At 44.6% G+C, this 21,823-nt stretch overlaps 2 protein-coding genes across 4 annotated transcripts; one reads left to right on the top strand and one right to left on the bottom strand.

Annotated features, from left to right (window-relative positions):
• Positions 1-4,424: 4,424 nt before the first annotated feature.
• PLA2G7 (phospholipase A2 group VII) lies at positions 4,425-21,566 on the bottom strand. 3 transcript variants are annotated; one of them, XM_054179919.1, is made up of 11 exons: positions 21,459-21,566; positions 13,776-13,900; positions 11,469-11,619; positions 10,216-10,309; positions 9,635-9,703; positions 9,039-9,186; positions 7,310-7,423; positions 6,954-7,045; positions 6,028-6,201; positions 5,243-5,391; positions 4,425-4,876 (listed from the first exon to the last, which is right to left on the bottom strand). In XM_054179919.1, the coding sequence occupies exons 2-11, from the start codon at positions 13,878-13,880 to the stop codon at positions 4,773-4,775; spliced, it is 1,200 nt and encodes a 399-aa protein (XP_054035894.1). In that variant the 5' UTR covers positions 13,881-13,900; positions 21,459-21,566; the 3' UTR covers positions 4,425-4,772. The 3 variants fall into 3 exon arrangements, with proteins under 3 accessions (XP_054035894.1, XP_009903607.2, XP_054035896.1); XM_009905305.2 differs by lacking the exon at positions 21,459-21,566 and adding an exon at positions 14,513-14,794; XM_054179921.1 differs by lacking the exon at positions 21,459-21,566 and adding an exon at positions 14,308-14,417.
• Positions 14,822-15,788, top strand: IMP3 (IMP U3 small nucleolar ribonucleoprotein 3). The gene has a single exon (XM_009905326.2). The coding sequence runs from the start codon at positions 14,888-14,890 to the stop codon at positions 15,443-15,445; it is 558 nt and encodes a 185-aa protein (XP_009903628.2). The 5' UTR covers positions 14,822-14,887; the 3' UTR covers positions 15,446-15,788.
• Positions 21,567-21,823: the final 257 nt, after the last annotated feature.

The raw sequence follows: 21,823 nt of genomic DNA, 5'->3' as shown, positions 1-21,823 counted from the left end.
AATGTCTTAATGATTTGTGGAAGTTAAGTTTAACCATAGGTTATAAGCTAATGGGCTATTGCTACTACTGTTTTAAGCTATGGGTTTCTTACTTGTTCTGATCTAGTGGGTTTTCCAGCCTTTCTCTCTCACCATACTTAAGTTACAAACCCGGGGGAGCATAAAGCAGACTTGGTAGCAATATTCAGCTACATTAGGGATTAAGTGCTCTCTTGCAAGTCACAGGCTGAAAACCTCTTGAAAGGCAGGGAGTCTTCAATTGTGTGTTCTTACTATGTCTTATTTGCTGAGTGTATTCTCAGGATCCGCTGCTGTGCTAGCTACGATTTGGCTTTGTCTCTACAGGTCTTGAATCTCTCCAGTGGCAGTGAGGAGATTGTGGACCCTAAGAACGTCTGGAATGGCATTCCTGACTGGGCTTGCAGATCATCTGAGGTATGGTGGTGTGGTAGTGGACTGGACAGGTCCAGGCTGGCCTCTGCTGACAGTTAAAAAAGGTTCTCTGAGTTTAGTTGTGATTCTTCCTGTGTTGTCATGACAATAGAAAGGCAAAATAGCACTAATGTAAATCTGTGCATTCATGCCCACTGCTAGAAGCATGGTATTTATCTTTAAGACATACTGTCCTTCCTTCTCTAACTGATCTCTATGAAGATAATAGATTTATATGCATCTCTCTAATGTAACTGAAATAGTTTATGTAGATTCTATAGATATTTATAATAAAGCTGTCAGACATTTGGCCTGAGGACTGTGAATTGAGTCTTAGAACAGATTAATGAACACAGCTCGATGGAAGAAACATTACTGAAGACTGCTATTAATCAAGAGCTGTAGAACAATGCTGGTATGTGGCTTTTGACAGGTCATGCCAGTAAAGCATGTAACTGACAGGTAAATAATAAATTGTGAAAGATAACGCTGTTGAGTAATTAGGAAATTATAGTAAGCCTTTCACCGGTGCTCTTCATGAAGTACCAGTGAATGAAGAACTGATCTCTGGAACCCAAAACTCAGGCTGTCAGGAATGCTACTGATGATGATAACTGATAATGAATTTCCAGTTTGTTCCATACATGCAGTTTTTTTGCAGAAAAGCAAGAAGTGGGCAGACTACTGTAGGGAGTTCTAAAGTGAAAACAGTGGTAAGAGCCTAGCAGTGCTGATGTAAAAAATTGGTCTAGTATTAATGGGAGCACTTCAGTGGAGAACTATGCTGGCAACAGTGACAGCTTCCTAACAGAATCCCCTTTTGTTTAGGCAACAGAAAACTTGCAGTCCATACCAGAGATGCTCGCTCTTCAAGGTAAGACCACCTTAAACCTTCCAGAGAGGTTGCATATTCAGTGTTTGGATGCTCTCTAGTTTTCTAGAAAATGCTTTATTTAGAAAACAGTTGAAACCCTCTTTAAAAATGAGCTTATGTATCTACTCTAATACTGTTGTTACAGTTTTCTTAGTTATTATCTTATGTACTGTGACTTTAATGGTGATTACATGCAGTAAAGGCTGCTACTTTGTCTTGAATAGAGATCAATTTATTCAATCCAGTGGATTGAGCATCTTGGAGAAGCTGTGGGGTAGTACACTGAAGTTAAAGATTTTTTTTGATAGGTTTTAAGCATTGACCACCAGCAGGCTAATGTTGCTTCTGGTTTTGGGGCAAAATGAACAACTGCTATGCAGACTCTTAAGCATTGTAGTCTGGGACTGAATGGCCCAATCCCTTAATACCATTTTAGTTGTTGAAAGGATAGTTTGTGAATAGGACGCATACATCTTTATGGCTGCTTAAAAATACTGAAGTGTTACTGGCAAACACCTTTCTGTGTAACAAAGGAAATTGTGCAGGTTATTTCCCATTATATCCTATTCCTGTAATCTATGGAATCATAGCGCACTTTGGGTTGAAAGTGACATACATTTTGAGGTGCTCAAAGCAGGGTCAATGAGATCAGGTTGCTTAGGAGCTTCTTTTCAGGTCTAGGATCTTTCCAAGAATGGTGATTCCAGAACCTCTCTAGGCAAGTTTTCCTGTGTTTCACCAGTGGCTGCCTGATGGAGACTGAACTAAGCTTAAGGACAAACAGCATTTGTACTTTGAGTGACTGAATTGGTAATTCTATTTCAGTACAACTGTACTGAAAATGACTGGTTTACAGGTCACAAATAATGAAGCCTGCAACTGAGATCCAGTTACCTGTTGGTGAAAGAAGCAGTTAAAAGAACTTGATTGAAAGTTCTCTCTCAATTGCATCACTGAAATGCAGGGTTATTGTTAGGGGGGTTCTTGCAGTTTCTGGTTTTGATGTTTTTACAGTCTTTACCATTTCTCCCCCCCCCATTTTTGGTTGCTATTTGTCCAAACTTCCCTACTGTCTGTGTTCTTGAATATTTTGCAGTGTACTAGCATAAGCACCAGCACAGAAAATGTGAGCTAAGGTCAGTCAGCCACATGGTGCAGAATTGGATCCTCCTGCACATGTGGTTCACTGCCTGTAAAGGCAGTTTGAGTAGAAGATAAGAAATTGACAGGCTCCAAAACCTTTTGCTGGGGCTTATGTTAAGCCCACTGAGGGACAGGAATGACTTGAACTCATGACTGAAATCTAGGAGGATTGCTTGTTTCATCTTCTTAGGCAGTTCTGTTTTATCAAGCACCTTATCCTTATACAATAGCTTTGTGGAAGTGTGGTCTTTTAAATCATATTAGTCTGAAACCTTGTAGATCTACAACTTTAGACATTAATGCATTTATGTAAGTTCATAGGAATGTTCTGTTGGTCTAATCAGTTTTTATTCCCTGTAGAAGCACAAACTGGCTGCAGTTCGGATTTAGCTGAAGATCCTGACATTCTCCAACATTCCTGAAACCAAGCAACAATACAGACAAAGCTTAAGTGTTGGGTTTTGGAGGTTTTTTCTTTTCATCTAAGAAAAGTTGATGCTTGTGAGGGGAAGGATTTTCTTCTGTTTCAGGTTGAAGTCCTGCATTTGGTGCCATTATAAAGCAGTTGAAGCTGGAATAAAGCTTTGGTTGGCATATACTGATCAGTGTTTTGTCAGTTGTGCTCTTTCACACCAGATGCTGCATGCATGCCAAATATCTTTCTTCAGGTGTGTTTACTAGAGTTAGGTGTAGCTATGTACATTCTGCAGATCTTGGTTTTGTCTTGACCCCTAAAGAGTTCTCTAGAGCACTGTGAACTATGGTGAATACTTTGCAATGTCACACAGGCATATACAAAACAGAACTAATTGCACTAATGATAGATGAAGCTTTTCCTATAAATATGAAGCAGACCTAGTAGAATAGTTTTGCTGCTGCATGTGTAGTGTTTAAAGGATGCCTTTAAAACATCCTTATCTCGCCTATTCTCCTCCTCACGTTGACAAGGGGTTTATGTTTTTTGATCCAGTTCCATGCTTCTGTGTAGCAGAGATTCTTACTTCTCTTTAAAGGCTACAGATTGTTCATGATGCCCTAACATTTTAGAACAAGGTCTCTGATAATATATGAGTTTGTGTGAGTTTCTCAGTACATCTCAAATGTTAGTGCTTACATAGTAAGACAAACAACTTGCATGCATATTGGTTCCAGTGATAGAGACAATACATGCAGATAGCCTGAAGACAATTTAATTACATTCTGAAAAACAAGTCAGATCTTTCCATCTCATGTTAAGATCACAGATTATATAAATATTTAATTACACTGTTAACTACTTCACTTGTTCTGCATGCCTCTTGTTTTGTTTGTTACTTGATTTTTAAAACAAATAGGCTACAGTTCCAAGTAGTCCCCCTTTTGGAAGGATTAATTGAGAAGTCACCCTTCCTTGTAGCAGCTTCCAAGAGTTTTGTTCTAACAATCATAGAGGTTTTTTAGCCCACCACATAGTCAGTTGCTTCTACTCACAGATACAGACAGCAGTGCTGGTACCTGGACAAGTATCTGTAGAGTATTACAGCCATGAGAGACATCAACATGATCAAGCAATGCTTATGTGCTCCTTAAAGGGAATGGTAGAAGTGACACATCTCTTCTGTAATTTGACCTACAACAGTGACTGAGTGATAGTGGCAATAAAGAGATTAACAAGAGGGACACTCCTTGAAGCTTTGCCTAAGGGGAATTACAGTTGCTACAACCAGAGTGATGGTTTCAGCATCTTTTAGAGTGGAAACAGTATGGCAGTAAATCCATTTACATTTAAGATCTGTTAAGTTCACATAAGATGAGAAGTCCTAGGTCTGAACAAAAAACTTTCTTTGCTGTTATCTTGAACTATTTCCTGTAGCTTTTACTGTGATGATTATTAAGAGTTTTGAGGCTCTTCCACTACCATTTCTCTGACAGGATGAACAACTGTGCTCCAGCTCTCAACCACTGTCAGAGCAAAGCTGAAATACTAAGCAGTTTAATAATATTATTTTTTTAATTACACTGCAAAACAGGCTTGCTTGACTTAGTTTGGTAAGTAGAACTTCAGCTGAATTCCTTGGAGCTTAATCTCTCTCTGCAAAATTGATTCTAAACCCAAATCAGGCATGTGATTAATCACTCTTTCTAAAAAGCAAAGGTTACTCTTACAGTATTTCAGATTATCTCACTAACTCACTTGACCTAAAACCTCTCCATATTTCCATTATAAGGTAACTGAATACCTTATCTTTTATGTTGGTCCATACGGCAATGGCCAATGCTATCACATCTGAGTAATGTCTGGCCAACATTAGTGTCCTGATGTCTATGGCATTTTCAGTACTTCTTATTCAGGTTCTGCTGGAGGTAAGTCAATATTGGTACCAGGAATAACATTGGGTCCTATGCCATCCACAAGAGAATCCCACTTATCAAAATCTTTCTTAAGACCTATAAAATGAGGAAAGAAAATGAAGTGGTAATGAATGCAGAAGTCATCTTTTTGTAAAGCTGCACTGAAAAATTAAATTACTGGGTGGGTCAAACAATATGGCAAAAGGGAGGAGGCATGATTTTTTAAGGAGAGAAAAATGACAAAGTGTTTATGTATTGTAACAAACCCCCAATGTTCCTCCTCTGAATTGCTTCCAAAAGTAACTACCAAACCCCTAGAAAAAGAGTCTGACCTTTGCTTTCTCTACTTCCAACTTTTCTGGCACACTTGCTTTTAATCTTATTCTGAACAACATGGTTATATAAAAAGCTTCATAAGAATTAAGTATTTAACCTCATGCTTTGATGTAAACAGATACTTACTCAAATGTTTCTGCAGGAAGGCTAATGAAGCATGATTGCTTATGTCAATAGCTTCATTTGGATCTATTTCTCCTTTTAATTTAAAAAATCTCCCAATGATTTCTCCACTCACAAAGGTGAAGTCAGGAAAGCTCTGATGGACCGATCCCCTGCAAACAGAACCATGATCACCAAGCTTTTAAGAATGCAGTCATCTGATCACGAGAGGCTATGAGTTGCACAGACTTCTTTAAAGGCATTCACATATCTTACACTGTCTCCTTTAGCAGAAGGAGATAAAACAAGTTCATCTCACGAACGTGCAAGATTAGCAGGAAATTCTGGCCTAAAAACAGAAAGCAGGAAGCTTTGCATGCACTTGCTGTAAGTCACTACAGTTGCAATGCCAAGGAAGAGACTTCAAGTTGTCTCCTTTCTGAGTAGAAGGTGGATTATAAAGCCATCCACTTCCCTGTAGGCACTGCTTTCCCCAGGTGAGTGCACAACTGCACCAAAAAGGATATTTAAAGTGTTCCAACACATGATGCATGAGGCCCAGAACAAAACCTGTGCCTCAGGACAGGAATGCATACCTCAGACTATTTTAACTTTAGGGTTACTGGCTGCTTAGAGATGCCTGTCTCCACTATGGGGAACATACTGCTGTCCAATTTAAACATGTACTGAAAACCCAGGCCCTGAACAAGTGGTGTCTGTCCATCTTTTGGCAGCTACACATAACTGAACAGTTCTGACAAGAGAGTAAAGATTCATCTTCACAGAAATTAGGGATCCCAGATACTTACTTGATAGTAATCATTTTCTTGTTTGTGTCATTAGAGATGAGCTTCTTCATCTTTAAAATGTTATCAAACCACTGGAATTTTTCAGAGTTGATAAAAAGCAGTGGTTGCTGGATACTGTTTTGGTAAATGTCATCACTGACAGGAAGCATCCATGCATCGAGGGCAATGCCACACCTGTCAAAAACAACCAGATACTCTCAGAGAGGCAGAAAGCTTCATATGGAAGTTCTTAGTGTGCTTTCATTTGAGGAGACATGGGAAAGTGAAACTTTAAAGGTACTGAACAGGTAAATAGGTTAATCACAGAATCCTTCAGATTGGAAGGGCAGCTGCTACAACTGCCCTACAGTAAGCAGGGACATCTTCAAGATCAGATTGTTCAGAGCCTTGTCCAACCTGCCTTGGAATGTTTCCAAGGATGATGAACTTATCACCTCTCTGGGCAACCTGTGCCAGTGTTTCACCACTCTCATTACAAAATAAATCTTCCTTAAATCTAGTCTAGATGTCCTCTCTTTTAGTTTGAAACTATTAGCCCTTGTCCTGTTGCAACAGGCCCTTGCTAAAACGTCTGTCCCCATCTTTGTTATAGGCCCCCTTCTCTTCCCCAGACTGAAATTTAATGAACCATTTTGTTTCAGTATGACTTCTACTTTGGGGGAAGAGAGTCCATTATTGAATTTGTTGGTCTCCATTGCCAAGTGCAGCTGGGCACAGGAACTTCTGTAGGGTCCCACAGTATGATAATGAAGTATGGTAAAGCTATGTCCCACCACATCCCCACAGCTGAAAGAAGCATCACTTCAGAAAACAAGACAGGCCAACCAAAACTTCACAATCTACTCAGTAGCTGTCGGGTCTTAAGTAGGTCCCTGCTACAGACCTCTCAAGTGCCAAATGTCTCTTGCCTTGTTTTACATACTTACCTGAATCTTATTTCTTTGCTGAGACTCTCAATAACTGTAGCACCACCAAAAGAGTGTCCCATCACAGCTATTCTGCTAGTATCAACAGAATCCTGTCAAAAAAACCCAGGTGCTGTAAGCCACTTTCTTTCCCAAACTTTTTTTTTTTAAAGGGAGTATTTTTTTTCAGGCAATAGATCCTTTTGAAGTAGGAAGAGCACCATTTCAGCTCCATTGCTGTCTGTCCAACTTGGGATAACCTCAGAATATACGTTCACACATCTACTGTGTGATTTTCAGGATAGTTTACAGGAACCAGTTTAGAAATGGCTGAGGGAAACCAGAAGCATTATTAGGCATGTAACCCTTTCACTCACCTTTAGGCTTTGCCAGTCAAAGTTCAAATTGAGTACATTCATTACTTCCTCTCCTGAATTGATTTTAAGAATGAGATTGAGAGCTTTGATACACTCCTGTGCTCTTTGTTGCACCTGGTGAGAAAGAAAAGTTGGGGCAGGAAGAGAACAGTGGAAGAAATTACAGACAACTGCCAGGCTTTCCAGCCCCTTGCACACAACAGTCTTTCCTCCCCCATCCCATTGTTCGATTCAGCAATAACTATTCTAAACTGTGAAGAGTACTCTGACGAGGTCTGACCAAGGACAGAACTGACTTTTGGAGCTACAAAGAATTAAGTTCTTGTATAGATCCTCTGCACACAGAGGAATTTATCCCTAAAACATGCACCAAAGACCTTCAACTCCCATGTCCTGTCGCTCAAGAGAAGTGGTTGTTGGGATATGCAAAGGCTTAAATAACACAACTACAAGGAAGGCTGATTTGCTGATCCTCCTGTTTCCTTTGATGAGCAAATGTCATTACACCACTTGCCCCATCTGCACAGTAGCTTTGAAAAGGCCTTTACACTGGATAAACCTATAAGAAGAAACAGCCAAGAAGCCCATCTATCTACCTATAGAATCACAGAATGGTTTGAGTTGGAAAGAACCTCCAAAAATCATGTAGTCCAACCGCCCTGCAGTGAGCAGGGACATCCTCCATTAGATCAGGTTGCCCAGAGCCCTTTAGAGCCTGACCTTGTGTATCTCCAAGGATGGGGTCTCAAATACCTCCCTGGGCAACCTGTTCCAGTGTTTCACTGCCCTCATGGTAAAGAACTTCCTCCTAATGTCAAACCTTCAACACAATTGAAACTGTAGCAAAGGTTTGTCAAATAAAGACCTATGCTGTTCAGTATGAGAAATGGTTTTGTCTTTCAGTAAAAGAAAAGCTTCAAAAAGAACCAAAGAACAGTAGCAGTGTGTGGGCAGACAGCAAGATGTCTGTGCATTGCTGAATTTCAAAGAAATTTCTATCTTCTAACTTCTCTACTGTTGAAATTTTCAGGCATTACGTAGACTTGTAAGGAGGATGTTGTATACACACAGGAAATTACACTTGCACTGCTGTCTGTATGGCCCAGGGAGATAAAGAAAAACACCTCCCTTGCTGAGTTTGCACTGGTTAGAAGAAAACCGTCCAAGATTTCAAATGACAAGTCTATGCTTGGTGGAGTTCATCAGTATGGCCATATCACATCTAGAATGGGTGGTGCTTATCATCTGAAAGTGTTCATTGTTTCCATTGCCATAAACCACATTAAAGTATGTTTGAAGATGATGAAGCAAATACCTCTCTAATAACAGCCATGATTCATCTTGCTATCCAACAGTAAATTAAAGCTGAAATACGCCTGAGGCCACACAAACATTTGGATTCAGCACTGCCATGTAAAAACTGGGCAGGGCAGCAAAAGTGTGAAGACATGGAGAAGAAACAAAAGTTGAGTGGAACCAGAGGAGAAACTGCTGACTGAGCCTGACAGGGCAATTTAATGAGAAAGCTTTGTTGAGGAAGTAGCTTATGTTCTGAAGAAAGCTGTTATTGGCTTTCTCATTTCAGGAACATAGGACTGGATGCATTTTTATCTATCTCCTGAGTCATGGGAGAAGACTGCAGACATGGCCACAGGGAAAGAATCTGCTAGTTAGTCCTAAACACACCGCTCCTGCCTCCCTTAATGGAGCACAGATCTAGGATGAGTACCTGCTTATGGCGCAAGCACCGCTCTTCCTCTCCAGTTTTCAGTTTCCTGTAGTAGATCCACTCCTTCTCAATGTTTGATGTAGACTCTTTCTGTGGTTCACAAAGGGGCTTTTTTTTACAATAATATGTTGCTGAAGCAGATTCATCTCTGTAATATCAACAGAAGGTTATTTCTGAGGATGTATTATTCTTGATTTGGGATGAAGTCAGGACAAGTTTTTTGCTTTCACTTATCTCAATAGAACCATTGACTAACCAGGGCTGCCACAGTCACAGCTAAATGCAGACAGAGTAAATAATATAATAACCCCACCAAAACTCCCCCCTCCTTTACATTTTCTAGTTTCTAACAATTACAGAAAAATAGCAAGCCTGAAGAATGATGAAAAGTATCTATCCCAGGACTTATCCAAGCAAATTCCCTTTGCTTAGATAAAATTCGAGCTGTAGAAAAGGGGGGCGTAGGCAAGGCTAAGGGAGGTATGTTAGTGTGGTTTCATTTTTAAATCTGAAGTTCTTCTTTAGAGCAAGTAACATTCTATTCAATGTGAGAAAGTTTCTTCCCATCAGAAGTCAAAAAAGTGCAGTATACACACCTGTGCTCCACAGCAGCCACCATAAAGCCCTGGGAAGCCATCTCTATGCAAATAGCAGAATAGATCGTCCTGCAATCAAAACCACACTCTGGTCAGACACCTGCATGCAGAATGATTTCAATTACACTGCTCTTTGAACATTGGCCACAGTGGGTATATGCTAGCCCCCATTCAGTAGTTCTTCTGTTTGAATTTGCTGGCTAGTAGAACAGGCCTTTGTGTGCCAGGCACCAAAGCCTGTTCATAAAACCTCATTACGTATTCAGAAGGTAATAGCTTTCAAAAAGCAAAACATGACATTTTGCATCTTCAAAGAGCTGTGTGAAAGTCAACTACCTAATCTTCAACAAGCTTATGGATAAATAACCTCACCCCTGAAATACAAAGGGAAAACAAATAAATACATCATCACTGCTTTTATCTACTGCTGTTGGCATCCTGATACACAGCAGCCTGTTTTTCAAATCTGTTTCAACTCCACAAGGAGCTCAGCTCCTACTGAAAATCTGTTCAGAACCATCCTTGGAGACTGCTGTCTCCATAGATAACAAAACCAATTTGCCAACAAACTGCAGAATTACCGAAAAGCTCCAAGTCCATGGGAAAAAATGAGGAGTGGGTATTTTTCTCCTGGCTTAAATGCAGCATTTGACTTCGCAGGACAGGTCACTGAACCTAGACAAAAATTGAAGCATATGTTGTTATTACTGAAATAACTCTGCCCTAGTGAGACCACACCTGGATTACTGTGTCCAGTTTTGGTCCTCCCAGTTCAAGAGATAGGGATCTGCTAGAGTCCAATGGAGAGCCATGGAATAATTAGGGGACTTGAGCATCTCCCCTATGAAGAGAGACTGAGAGACCTGGGGCTGTTTAGTCCTTGAGTAGAGAACACAAAGAGGGGATCTATCAATGTGCATAAGTTATCTGAGGGGTGGGTGTCAAGCTTGGTGGGGGCCAAGCTCTTTTTGGTGGTGTGCAGTAATAAGACAAGGAACAATGGATGCAAACTTGAATATAGAAGGTTTCACTTCAACATGAGGAGAAAATTCTTTACAATGAGGGTGATGGAGCACTGGAACAGGCTGTCCAGAGAGGTTGTGGAGTCGCCTTCTCTGGACACATTCAAAACCTGTCTGGATGCATTCCTGTGCAGACTACAGACCACCCCAGGGGAATTTGCTTTGGCAGCGGGGGTTGGACTCGATGATCTCTGGAGGTCCCTTCTAACCTCTAACATTCTGTGATTCTGTGAAATGAGAGACAGTGTTTGTTCCTGTGGGAGAGATCCCAAGAATCAGGTGACCACCGATTTCAGAGCAGTCATCTGAAGATAAGGGTCCAAATCTCATCCTTAACATACAGAAGACAAATCTAATTTTAAAAATATTTTCTACTCGACATAAGATACTTTCCCTCTCCTCCTCTCAAACACAGCCTAGCACAAGGCCTACACATCTTTTAAACCCAGCAGATTTTCAGGAATAGTCACACATCCAAGTCTTGTTGGTATTCAGAGCCTAGGATCTACCTGACCTTTGTATGTATGCACAACTCCCTGTGAGATTTAAATCCCAACACACAGGCACACCTTATCCAAGCTCTTCCTACAGCAAATTGCCCAGACACTCCTATTCAGGGACTGCAGGTTTGCCTGGGACTTGGGTCACATTCAGCATTGAGCCTCACTGCATAAACGACATATTTCTTTGGGAAAAGCTATTTCTTAGTCCTGCACCAGTAACACACTGCTCACAGAGCAGAGAAGCAACAACCTGCATAGAGAGCTCATGTCCTTGCACTAGTCAAGGAATAAAACCAAAACCAATCTTACCAACATAGTACTGGAAAAGCCTTTCTCCTACAACTCGGTACATGTTAAGGAAGTCAGAGAGACCTTGATAGTACTCTTTATCTGGAATCCACAGTGCCTCCTCATTATCTGTGGCATCACATGACGGGTAATACAGGCGCAGGAAGCTTCCCTGGGATTAGGAGGAAAGAAAAGAAAAAATAAGGAAGTTTGGTATTTATTAATATATGGCAGAGAAAAAGGATTATAAAAACAACTGTCAAGGGCTTCAGAGCTCTAGAGAATTATGAGAATCTCACGAGAAAATTATTATCCCATGCAGACTTTGATGCCAGATCTGTATTACTGTATTTTTGTCCCAGCGATGAATTTACAGTAGCATGCTTGTTGGCATTCAGGTAGAGATCCACATCACCTTTTTAGGTTAGACTATGGCTAATTCAAAATGCTCCACTCAATTACTTCAATCATTACAAATACTCACTACCTATTTGCTCCATTTGTGCTTCTTGATACATCTTTTCTTCTGTCTTCCTCACTATGCCTCCCTTCAAGGAAATGGCACAATGATGCAGTTTAATCAGTTTTAACACAGGTGACTCTTTCCTTGACCCTTCCAGCTAGGAGCTATCATTGCTTTCCATGCTTCCAGTGTCATGGACCTGTTATTGACCCAAGTCAGCTTGCTAAACTGTGCAGAAAAAAAGGACTCGCCCAGGAGTATATTTTTCCACTAGGTTAGCACGACAAATTTTACCCTTGAAACCAGTCTCTAGAGGTGAGGGTAAAGTTGGGGACATGCTCTCAACATGGCTAGAATGTTACTGTCTAAACCAAACAAAAGGCAGTTGCACAGCCAAGGAGTGCAATACATTGTTCTTCCTCCTCCTCAGGATGTTTACAAGTCTGCAGAGGTCCATCTTTCTAACGACGATTTTGTTAACTTGTGTGTTCTCTGCCTCTGTTTCTTATCAGTGTTTTGAATCTTCTTTTACTGTTTGTACGACAGGTCCTCCAGGAAACCACTCAGCTGTTCACATTCATGTGGCCCACTATCCACCCTTGCCAGTATTTTTCCTGTGTAGGCAGTAACAAGGTACTGGTGGCACACCTTAAGCCAGACCTCTCAGCAGATGAGCTATGCATAATCTGCATTATTACTTCCTGGTTTGCAGGGGAATTTGCGACACACTATTGAAATTTCACTGTCTTGCTCCAGCTGTATTGAAATTTCATTGTCCTGCTCCAGCTGTAGTTTTGGTTTAACAAGTTAAATTTAGAGCCAAAAAGAACTGGAGCTTTGCAATAAACTCTGGTGTCTTGAAGACTGTCAGTTATATACAGTTATGTACAATGTATGTAAGAAAAGCTTGTACAGTGAAGCTTGTTTCTATTTACTCATCTAACTTAAAGCAAACTTTGACACAGAAGCCACTAAGAAATTATCAAACCTACACCTATATTGGAAATCACATTAATTTGACCCCAAAATAGTCCCAGGTGACTGACTGCTTGTCAGAAAGAGGTTCACTATCTATGTCTGAGAGAACTGGAATTATACAGATTATTTATCTAAGAAAAAATACGTGGGCTCATTACAAAGAAATTAATCACTTCTTTGTGCTAATACGGAGTAAGGTCAGTAGAATAAAGGAAAACATATGAATAGCCACTGCAAACTGCTGGTAAGTTCCACTGTATGTGGCTAGTCTGAAGAGTGCACACACAGTGTAAATGGAGGCATGTTCTCATAGGGAAATTAAAAGCAGGATTTGAAATGGAAAGCCATCTGTGAGCTCATTAGCTGGCCATTCACTGTCCCCTTCTTCTTATCATGGCTTCTCTCTGTACTAACCACTTGCAGAAATAACATCCTGTTCTTTTTCAGATAAAATTTTGAGAAGAGTTCTCATCCTTTACCCTGCAGCTGAAACACTACATACCCTCAATCATCCAACCCTGCCAAATCCCACTGGGATCTTTACAGTAAGTCTTCAAGTGATGGGGTGGATAGGAAGAACCACATGGGTCCCAGAAAGACACAGTTCCTCTGCAGTATCTTGTACAAGGGGGTCAGGAAGGCAAGGATAATAGAAGGGATGGAGGAAGCAGCTCATGGGGAAGGCTTGCAGTTTACACTCATCTGGTAAATGCCCCAGTACACATCCTAGACTGGGACAGAGAGGACCAAAAGCTGTTATGTGTCACCCATGGCACATTCCTGCACACAGATAATACCTTCTTTTTGATTCATCTGTTCAAACTACAGCAAGTTGTTTCACTAACATTGTAGCTTAAATCCAAAGGAGGAATAACTGAGAGCTTTACCTCAACTGCATTTTCTGTCATCAGGTCTGTACATCCAACTGAGTGTGGCCCTTTTCCTTTGGGGATCCTATAAAACTTCTCAGTGTTGCTGCTCCCCATTTTCATTGGTGTCTTCACCAACAAACCTGGGGAAAAACACAAAGAAAATCAAGCACACATAGCCTGCATGGCCAGATCACCTACCCTGAAAAAAAAAATACAGTACGTTGAAGATGCAACAGTAGTAAATTAGAAGTTGAGTTGATGTATGAATCTCCTTATGAGAATCGGTAATCCCAAATCACCAACCTGACCTACCCTTTTCGGGAATTTCCTTGAAGCAGTGTCATGAATCCCAAGGATTCAGACAACACCGAGCAGTAAACAGAAATGGCTGTGGGTGCCATGGTAGCACTTTTCGAGCACTGGTCAAGATGTTGTGGTGCAGAGTAGCACCAGTCTCATTTCTTGGGCACAAACATGGAAGCACAAGCCGCAAAGCGGTGAGTTTTAACCGTGAAGGGAGTTCCTTTCTCGCCAGGCTACGACCTACAGCTGTTCCTTCTCGCAGGAAGGGCAGTGGGACGTTTTTGCAGCTCCGGCCTATAGATCTAGAAGAGAACGTCACAGAGAAAAGCAACGCCAAACCCATTTCCAAGAGTAATGACGAATGAGGATTTGATTCTTGGAGAGAGAAGGAAGGGCTGCCCGTGCAGAAGAGGTTGTTGGAAGAAGGTATGATGGTCTCCGAGCCGTACCTGGGGTGGCACCTCGGAGCCAAGCTCGTTCTGGGGATGAAAAGGACAGATGGAAGTCGCCGCATCCCAGACTAAGCAGCAGGCGTGAGGAGCATCCCCTAGTCCTCCCTCCGGCAGCCGGGCTGGGGTTTATCTCCCGGCAGCAGCCCCGGCACAGCGTGGAAGAGACCCAGGGCCATCCTAACATCGCAGAACATCGGCGGATCCGTTCTTCCCGCAGCCGCCCAGCCGGGCACAAGGGCTTGCCGGACACACCATTGGGGCCGCGCCGGGGCGGGCGTCCCCGGGCGGGGGAAGCGGCGGGGCGGAGACGGTCTCCCCTCCCCGGAAAGGGCGGCCTCTCGGCGGCGGCGAGGCGAGGCGCGGGTCGTCAAGATGGTGCGGAAGCTGAAGTACCACGAGCAGAAGCTGCTGCGGCGGCTAGATCTGGTGAACTGGGAGGCGTCGGGGGGAAACCTAGCTGAGGTGAAGGCGCTGCGGCGGTACCGAGTGGGCCGGCGGGAGGATTACGTGCTGTACAAGGCGCTGGCCCGCAGCGTCCGCACCTTAACTCGCCGTCTCCGCGACCTGGGGCCGTCCAGCGCCGCCTTCCGTACTCGCTGTGCTGCCGCGCTGCTGGAGAAGCTCTACGGCCTGGGCCTAGTGAGCTCCCGGCGGTCGCTGGCTGTCTGCGAGAGCCTCTCGGCCTCCGCCTTCTGCCGCCGGCGCTTGCCTTGCCTGCTGGTGAAGCTGCGGATGGCACAGAATCTGCGCCACGCCGTCACCTTTGTGGAGCAGGGCCACGTCCGCGTGGGGCCCGAGGTGGTGACCGACCCCGCTCTCCTCGTCCCCCGCGCCGTGGAGGACTTCATCACCTGGGTGGACGCCTCTCGCCTTCGGCAGAAGGTGCTGGACTACAACGAGGAACGGGACGACTTCGACCTGGCCGCCTAGGGTTGGGCTGCCTGCCATGCTTCTGCTGCCCGGACTCATCTCTGCCCCTTGGGACATACATGGGAATCAACACACAGCAGTGGAACCAAAGAAGTGCAGCCATCAGATACTGAAATCCACCCAAACGCACCAGAAAGAGGAGCTAGGAGATGTATTCGCCTTTAGACACATACTGCTCTGGTCCTAGCACCACAGCATTATAATGGCTCCGTAAATCCACACAGAGAAATGTCCTTTCCACATCTGTTGCTCCAAGAAAACATTAAAAAGCCTGGCTCCATTGTACTTGCTTCTGGTAAAGCAGAAGTGCTTCAGTAGGGTCTCTGATTGCAGGAGAGGATGCAGTGAGTGCCCAGATACTAACAGCAGCTTCTGTAAGGGTTTTTAAGTTTGGTCAAACAGCTCTTTTAGGACTGCTGGGTGCATGGTAGCTGAGGGAGCGGCTTCTGTAAGGCTTCTTGATACTGAGGGACATGTACATGGCGAAAATGCAGGAGTTGTTTGGGGTCAGCAACTGGAACTGTGAAAGATTTATCCAAAAACCATTAAAATCCACACCAATTTTTATTTTCCTGTAAAGTTTTAAGAGGAAGCTCTGAGTTCAGAATCTTTGTTTTGTGGGGGTTCTAGCTGACAGGCATTATTTATGAAACAGAATCTAATGGGAGAGGGGCTGTGAACAAAAGCTGTCCCAACCTGGACTATAAATCGGGGGGGGGGAAACTGTCAGCACATCAGCCAAACAATAGTAAGTGAGGGGAGCCTCGGGCCTTTTGGGGCTGTTAAGAACTTTGACATAATTCCCCTTCGAAAAGAAGAACAGAAAAGCAAAAATAAAACAGATTTTCTGAGTTGCTGAGTAAATGTTTGCGTTGTTTTATTGTGTAGTTTCTCTCAGGGGCTCTTCCGAAGAGTGTTTTGGAGGGTACTGAATTAGTACCAGAAACTGTCATCAAATACTGTGGCTGATTTTTAAAATGCAAAGTGAATGTGAACGCCAAATGTATTAGAGCATTAACTATTCAAGCAATAAAGCCACAGAAGAGGTGGGAAACTCCCTTTGCTTATCCTATGAGCTTCTCCTGTTTATGCTTGATTTCAGTAAAACCACCTGTAACACCTTAACTGTTTTCTCAGAGCACATGCCTTGTTTATGGTAAGAAAGGGTGTTTCATGCCTGAGGCATGACTTCTCTTAAACTCCTTTCTAGCTTTCATCTAGAACAATGTTATTGTGTCTTGGGCAGTTCAGAAGGTGCCTAATTCTAGTGCAGGTAAAGATGGTGCCATCTGCCCTGATTTACACTTTTGGGGGAATTTAAACTGCAGCACAATGATATGCTCTGTGCAAGATGTTTTACTAGTCAGCTGCAAAAGTGCTGGTTTGTCCAGCCCTCAGAGCAACAGTACAAAAGGAAATCTTGAACCTCCAGCCTGTTACCCTGTGTAGTTTATATCATCGGCCTGCTCTTTTTGTCCTAAATCAACTTTTCATTGTTCATGTGGGTACCTCCAGCATTTGTAGCAGAAGAGAAACTACGTAAAAACCTGTAGGCTTTTAAAGTAAGTGGTGGGAATTGATTTCCCTACAGATACTGTGGGATAACAGCATCCATCACTCTTCTCCTGCAGTACTGGAAATCAATTCCTTATATGCTTTGTAAGAAATGCATCAAGTTGCATCTTTATATGTCCTTCTGTGTCCAAAGTCTGGAAATCTGTAACTGATCTGACAGTAGCTGAGACCTGAGATGTGTGTCATGCTCACACCCTGCAGGAGGACAGTCAGATCCACTTCAAGTGAAATAAACAGCATCATTTTGATCCAAAAATGGAAGCTCAATCTGACAGTGGGATGTCCAAGTTCTTGCACATGAATGCAGCTAGGCGGATAATGGCTTCCTTGTGTTTAATGGTGGTTTTGCCTTTAGTTCGTGGGTTTGAGTTTGCCACAGTTGACATGGTGTAGCTGGGCAGTTCCTCCAGTGGCTCTGGAGCTGGGAATTGAAAGGCTGAAGGAAGCAGTTCTTCACAGCTTTTCCTGGCACTTGGACAGAAGCTTTTTTCCAAATTCCATGGCTGGATCCAGCATCGGTATAAATCAGCCCTGGCTTCTGTGGGTCTGTGCAAGCTGGCACAAGGAGACAATACAGCATTGTGCTTTTTTGTGCTTTCCCCTCATGCTCTGGGGGAGTGCAGCAGGAGAACTTAAGCACATGAAAGGTGTGGGCTGGGGTCCTGGCTGTCACTCTGCTTCTTCTGAGCACCTTCTGAATTGGGTTTGCTGTTCAGAGGGCTCAGAGGAGCTGCTGATGGAGTACAGAGAGGGGTGGTGCTGGTGTTGGGGCAGGCTCTCCCTGTATCTTGCAAAACCAGATTTCTCTTGTGTCCCACCCCACATGTGGGGGCTACAAACTTGTCAGCTTCTGCAGCAAGGGAGGAAGGGGCTACAGGGGTGTCTGAGAAGTGCCAAAAGAGCAAACAGCAATTCCCATGCAGGACCTCTCACTAGCACAGTGCACAACAGTAAGGGAGGTTTTACCGGGCCCTATGGTTTTAGATTGTCTTTTTTACCTTGTTTTATTTATCTTTCTTTTGTTTTCCCCTGACCTTGGCTTGTCCTTTATTTGAAGGCTGCCAAGACGGGGGAGCAGAGACTGGGGAATGTAGGGAGGCTGAAGGAAAGAGCCCTTCACACTGACGCCTTTTGTGTTGCAGGATGTAAATGGCTGAAGCTCTCACTGAAAGGCAGTTGTGTATTTTTCCACTGATCTGAGTAATTTTTTTTTCTATTAAACACCCATACTGCATACTTTAAAGGCTGCTTCCATCCGACATCTTGATGTAGCTTAATGCAGAGGTGACTCTGACCTCAGTAATTTCACAGTATCACAGTATCACCAAGGTTGGAAGAGACCTCGAGGATCATCGAGTCCAACCTGTCTCCACAGACCTCATGACTAGACCATGGCACCAAGTGCCACGTCCAATCTCCTCTTGAACACCTCCAGGGACGGTGACTCCACCACCTCCCTGGGCAGCACATTCCAATGACAAATGACTTGCTCAGTGAAGAACTTTCTCCTCACCTCGAGTCTAAACCTCCCCTGGCACAGCTTGAGACTGTGTCCCCTTGTTCTGGTGCTGGTTGCCTGGGAGAAGAGACCAACCTCTTCCTCTTTCAGGTAGTTGTAGAGGGCAATGAGGTCACTCCTGAGCCTCCTCCAGGCTAAACAATCCCAGCTCCCTCACCCTCTCCTCGTAAAGCCTGTGCTCAAGGCCTCTCCCCAGCCTCGTTGCCCTTCTCTGGACATGTTCAAGTGTCTCCATGTCCTTCTTAAACTGAGGGGCCCAGAACTGGACACAGGACTCAAGGTGTGGCCTAACCAATGCAGAGTACAGGGGCACAATGACCTCCCTGCTCCTGCTGGCCACACTATTCCTAATGCAGGCCAGGATGCCATTGGCCCTCTTGGCCACCTGGGCACACTGCTGGCTCATGTTTAGGCGGGTGTCAATCAGCACCCCCAGGTCCCTCTCTGTTTGGCAGCTCTCCAGCCACTCTGACCCCAGCCTGTAGCTCTGCATGGGGTTGCCGTGACCAAAGTGCAGCACCTGGCACTTGGACTTGTTGAATGCCATCCCATTGGACTCTGCCCATCTGTCCAGTTGGTCGAGGTCCCTCTGCAGAGCCCTTCTGCCCTCTAACTGACCAACATCTGCTCCTAACTTGGTGTCATCTGCAAACTTGCTGATGACTGACTCAACCCCCTCATCCAGATCATCAATGAAGATGTTAAAGCGGATGGGGCCCAGCACTGATCCTTGGGGGATGCCACTGGTGACTGGCCGCCAGCTGGCTGTGGCACCATTCACCACCACTCTCTGGGCTCGGCCCTCCAGCCAGTTCCTAACCCAGCACAGTGTTGCTGTCCAAGCCACGAGCTGACAGCTTAGCCAGCAGTTTACTGTGGGGGACGGTGTCAAAGGCCTTGCTGAAGTCCAGGTAGACCACATCCACAGGCCTCCCCACGTCCACCAGATGGGTCACCTAATCATAGAAGGAGATCAGGTTGGAGAGGCAGGACCTGCCCTTCACAATCATCACGACCACAGATGGCACATGAGGCTGGAGGACAGTACATCCCCTTTTTTAAGGTGGGAAATGGAGACTGAGAGAAGCAAAGGTGGAGCAGAGCAATTCCCAGCCTTTCAGGTGATGCTCCTGCTTCCTGGATTAGGCCAGGGCCTCACAGCCATGTCTCAGGGCACTTCCATGTGCTCACCTCAATAGCACTCTCCAGTGAGTTATTTCCCAGTAGATGGAGGTGTCACTGTCCCCTTCGTGAGCTCAGATTAATTGTTTTAAGTACATCACCTGTCTGATTTGGCACCAGAGAATGAACTAGAACCATCTGTCATGACTGGGCCATGGGATCACCCTAGATACCAAAACTTTGCAACATTCACTGGATCTAGGGGAAAAAACATCCCTAAGTATTATGACAGATTTACCTAAAAGTCCCAGTTCTGGTCCCTGCTCTTAAATGCCCTGTTTTAGGCACTGAAACAACTCTTCTCATCCTTTGCTTGCTTGTTTGGGCCTGAAGCAGGACTTGGGTGGTGGAATGTGTGTCTTCTGAAATGTCAGATGGAAGGAGCAGACAGCAGTTCTGCAGTCAGGAAGAGGCATTTGGGTTCAGTATTCTGATAAACTGTGCAGCTTCTGGATCCAAGGGCTAAATCAAAGTATACTTCACTCAGCAGGAATATCCCATCTGACTTCTCTGCAAGCACAACTCCACTGCAGAAACATGTCTTCCCCTCTAAGAAATATCCTTCCCCTGTAAGATAAGCTGATTTTTGAGGAGGTAATGTGTTTCTTTTTGAGCAGGCAGAGAAATAAAGGAGGTTAACCCCTAACAATAGCCTGAGATGGAGATTTGAGCATCTCTACTTTCCTACTAGAGATGCTGGTCAGAGAATCTGGTGTGTCCCTAGCAGTACGCCACAATAGCTTCTTGGCTGTTGTAAATCATGTCAGTGCGACTGGCAAGTACAAGTTTGGGTGGCATTGCCATCTACAGTTCCTACCCTGAAAAGCCACCACCTGCTGCTCCTGGAAAAGCTCAGATTGTTGTGTCATGGGGTAAAGTACAGGCAGGCTCTTTGCAGCAGGTTCATCTGGCTAAGGTTACAGTCAACCACTGTGTCCTCTGTATGTGAGCTCATCAGGCTTAAAGCACACTACAGGGAATAACATCCTAAACCCACCATCCCTCTTCCTACCAGCTCTAATAGTGGCCAGCTTGTAGGGTCCTATGCAGGTGTCCACCTTACAGAAGCTGGGTTTGGGAAAGAATGATGTGCTAGCGGAGCACCCAAAGCCTTGTGCTCTGTGTCCTTCTCAGCCTCTCAGAAGAATTTAGATTGGGAAGGACATCTGGACGACAGTCTGAAGCCCTGCTCAAAACAAGGCACCTATGGGGCTGCCCCAGTTTTGCATTTTGCAGTGCTTCAGTGCTGGACACCTGAATCAGAGTTTAATCACCCTCACTGTGACAACCCTCCTACCCCACCCCCATCTATTTTCCCCTACGGCAGCCTGGGATTGTTGCTTCCCATCCCCACATTGGGCATGTCTGTGTCAGGGGGTGGGTTACTTCTCCCCGTGGGAAAGCTCGATTCACCTTTTCCCTGAACACTGGCCGCAAGTGCAGCAGGGAAGGGGCATGCCCACCGTATTCCTCCCTGCAGCTTACCTAGAGCAAATCCTATCCCTCTGCAAAGGCATGAAGGGATTTGAGGCTAGATAAGGGGATGGAAGAGGGGAAGCGGAGGAGTGGACAGGCTTTGTGAAGCGCAGGCTGAACCCAAGGAGTGGGAGCACTGGCAAGCTGCCAGTCCGTGCAGAAAATGCTATTTAAAAGCCCTCTTACACCGCCGTTGCTCCTCCCCATGCTCTCCCCAGGCCCTTTTTTACACCCTTTAGCAGCACCCGGGGATCCACGTACCTGGTGTGCAGTGTCCTTGCTGCCCTCCGTTCCCGCCCTGCTGTCCAGGAGAGTAGGATGGACCCTTCGGGCACACACGGCTCCCTAGAGCCAGGCGAGAGCCGTTCGCTGGCGCGGAAGCACGCCCCTGTCGAGGGCAGGCCGACTGCCAGGCTGTCCCTGAAGGGGAGGGACCAAACTTTGCCTTAGTTTTCAGATGAGACAATCTTGCTGGGAGGGATCGTCCTCGAGCCTGGAAAACCAGTTTCTGGCATGGAGCCATCCCCAAAAGACACTGCACGCCCGAACGGCCCCCTCAGCTGCGTAGACGCCGCGCTGTGACTTTGCAGAGCAAGGACAGGTTTAGATCCGGACGTAGCTGTGCG

This window comes from Dryobates pubescens, chromosome 3 (assembly GCF_014839835.1).
Source record: "Dryobates pubescens isolate bDryPub1 chromosome 3, bDryPub1.pri, whole genome shotgun sequence".
NCBI classification, from domain to species: domain Eukaryota; kingdom Metazoa; phylum Chordata; class Aves; order Piciformes; family Picidae; genus Dryobates; species Dryobates pubescens.
This window is presented reverse-complemented; position numbering and strand designations above follow the sequence as displayed.